General features: G+C 40.2%; 1 protein-coding gene across 1 annotated transcript in view; it reads left to right on the forward strand.

Moving 5' to 3' along the window:
- The window catches only part of LOC100533535 (inhibitor of apoptosis), a gene marked incomplete at its 3' end in the record, with an annotated part of 41,749 nt that overhangs the window by 30,690 nt on the left and 7,683 nt on the right, over positions 1-3,376 (forward strand). The window contains 1 exon segment of the mRNA XM_005095504.3: positions 2,051-2,672. Coding sequence (XP_005095561.2) covers positions 2,113-2,672 — 560 coding nt within the window.

The following is a 3,376-nucleotide window of genomic DNA, read 5'->3' on the forward strand; positions in this document are numbered from 1 at the left end:
GGGTCGGGAGTGTGTGCACTTTTGATGGAGTTATGTACAACAGGGACATCTGTTTTGAACGTTGTATCTGTGGGCGGAGTAGAAAGGGAAGGAATCAGGAGTGTCTCTTAGAGCTTGCAAGTATGAGTGATTGCTTCCCCTGGCATAGCCCGACAACAAGATGGGCAGATGTGTGACCTTGATTCACTTTTGATTTTTTTGTTGTTTCTTTGGGTTTTTTTGTGGACAACAACAGGACTGCTTTATCATTATTTTTCAAATACTGTACATTTGTGTCATGATGTGGTGGAACCGGGCTCGTCCATTTTTTTGGCATGTGAAGTTACTGGCATTACATTAAAGTTTGTTCATTTGTCTTGCTTTCAAATTAAAAAGATTCCAATCTACCTTGAGCAGATGTCGAGATATTTGCCTCTATTGAAAAAAGTGGGGGTTACCTGGTTTCAGAGGTGAAATTAGGGGAAAAAATGGCTGCCAAAGTTTGATGACGTCCAGAGCTTGAGAGTAGACAAATTGAGAGAATTTTCAGATTGTGACGATTTGTTTACAAATATTTCTGTGCTCCCATGAATATAGTTTCGATAATTTAGGAAGCTGGCTGCTTGACCCTGCCTTTTGGGTCCAATGTGGAATGCAGCAAATGTGGGACACATCGGCTCAGAGAGACGGAGACACTCGATAAAATATGTTTTCATTTTAATAAGTGTTTTATGGCACTTGCAACACAATCAGGTCTATAAGTGCCGAAGATTAGCTGTGTTACAAAAGAGCTACAAACACAAACACGAAGGAGAGGAGATAAAGACAATAGATGTTTGATAGGAAAGAAGAAGCAAACCACACCAGAGCACCTGCCAACCACCGGATAAAATATATCTGACTTGTGGAAAGTGAGTTTTCCATACATATTATTTCATTTCCCATATTAGTGAATGCTTTGAACGACTGTTAGGATGTGCTTGTTTGGTAGGCATAATTGTGTATCGTTATACTGTCAAAACACTGTCAAAGCACTTTTCTATTCAGCATAGCTCTTGCTGTTCCTTTCTTCTCTGTGGCTGCCAATTTCAAATAAGCTTGAAATTTTGTTGATACTCTTTGACAACTGCCTTTATTTCTTTCTAATATTTCTAAAGAACTAGAGGTGTAGTGTTGTGTATATATATATATATATATATATATATATATATATATTGCTTTTTCTTTGCACTTAATGGTCATCATCATGTGGATGTGATGTGCTTCTCAATACTCAACAAACAAAATTTGATTTTGTGGGTGGTTGGCAGGTGCTCTCGTGAGGCGTGTTCCTTCTTTCATATCAAACACATCTATCTTCCTTATCTTCTCTCCTTCTTTTCTTTGTATGTTACTCTCTTGTACTCTCTAATCTTCGGCACTTATATGACCCATTTCTGGATTGATAACAATGACAATGTGACCTATTTATTTTACAAGTACCGTAAAACTCTTACTAAAACAAAATAAATGTTGATTTTGTTTTGTGAACTGAAATGAACGTGTTATTGATAGAGTCAAATGAGATTTATGTCTGTGATATGTGAGTAAAAGGATGTAAAATTCAGCGAGCAAGTTTTGATCCTCATGGGGCATAGTTTGGGGAAACTGCCACCCATGGGCCAAGTGGTCCACTCCAGACTCCACAGAGTTTCTTGTGGCTTTGAGAAACATTCATTCAGGAAGTAAAAATATGTGTGGTTGAAAAGGGGGATGGGGGTGAAGGGAAGCTCATATTTTAGGTCATGGGGCTGTTGGCAGATCTGTAAATAGCGTCAATTGGGGCCTAAAACTTCTACAATTACATTGTTTAGTCTGAAGACTCTTTACAAATTCAATATAACATGGGTAGGTTGAACAAAGAAGACTCGAAATCAAGCATCTGTCGAACTGTGCCTGCGGTCCCTGTTTTTTTCTTCTTCTTTTTCTTTGTAAGATATTCCTTGAACTACTGATCCCTCGAACTACCGAGGCAGGTCCCGACGAATTCGAGCTGTCCACGTTATACTGTGCATCTTTTTTTATTTTGCAGATTTTCCCTGCTTGAAGAAACAAACCCCTAGGCAAAGGTTATGGCGTAAGCCACTGGTTGAGATGGACGATGGGGGACGAATGTCAAGGTCAGGGTCAGCTGGCCATGACATTGGTCCAGACGAAGTGTACTCAGGGCGTTACCAGGAAAACCCTGCGGAGAATGGACTGCGCCCGGTCTACATGGTTCGAAATGTGCATCCAGGAAACAGCCTCGATGGCATGGATGTCGGGTACGAGACTGTCATGGTTTCAGAATGGCCGAGATACGAACCGGTAGACAACAGCCCTTCTGAGGCCTGGACGAGGGAATCCTCCAACAGTGGCTCCAACTCCTCCTATCTGTACCACGAACAACACCGTCTGGACACATTTAGGACTACATGGTCGGATACCTATCCAGTTCGGGCAACAGATTTGGCCAGAAATGGGTTTTACTACATCGGCCCCAGGGACAGAGTGAAGTGTGTTTTCTGTTTGAAGATTTTGAGCAGCTGGGAAGCTGGGGATGTCGTAGAGGCGGAACACAGAAGACACAGCCGAAACTGCCCATTCATCCAGGGACTGTGTCATGATAAAAATATCCTGATATGTGCCTCGGCTGACATCAGTCGCAACATGCGGTGAGTTGCGTAGGAAGATCATTATAACCATGCGTTCTTGGAGAGGGAGTTGTAAATGCCTCGAACTGTTAACTTATATATGGAGATGCAACAAAATACAAAAGTACTGATTGATTCTTTTAAAAAAATTATTTCTGAAGTTGCCAAGCAAGATTCATGGGACATTTGCCATTAAAATCTTCTTCTTTCTTAGATTTTATAATGAGAGTTGTAGGATGTTCTATGATTCATCAAGCTATTTTGTGAACTTTGTACAACCAATGTGATCATGAATGGTAACTAAAGAGAAGGAAATGTGACAACTTGAAGATGTAGGATAAATATAATGACAACGAGATTGGTCTTGTTTTATAACACTATCATAGCTGCCAAGCAGTATGTAAAAAAAAATCTAGCCTATATTGTGAGTGTTTAGGGGTTTGAGTTCGTAAGTATGTTTTTGTGTCTGAAAATACATCTTTTCTGTTTTCTAGCATTGCTCCTCACGGACTTTCCAATACAGAAGACAAATTATGAACTTCCAAAACAGCATTTGTGAACAATAATGGGAGTGAGTCTTATATGTCAATAAGAAAGACCTTACAAAACATTTCTGACATTATTGATGTAGGTTTGCTTGGTATTATTTGAATTTTTTCCATGAAGAAAAACATGTGTGAAGGGTTGGGGGGGGGGGGGTGGAAGGTCTTGTCCAGTGCCTACCA

This window comes from Aplysia californica, unplaced genomic scaffold (assembly GCF_000002075.1).
Source record: "Aplysia californica isolate F4 #8 unplaced genomic scaffold, AplCal3.0 scaffold00105, whole genome shotgun sequence".
Taxonomy (NCBI): Eukaryota; Metazoa; Mollusca; class Gastropoda; order Aplysiida; family Aplysiidae; genus Aplysia; species Aplysia californica.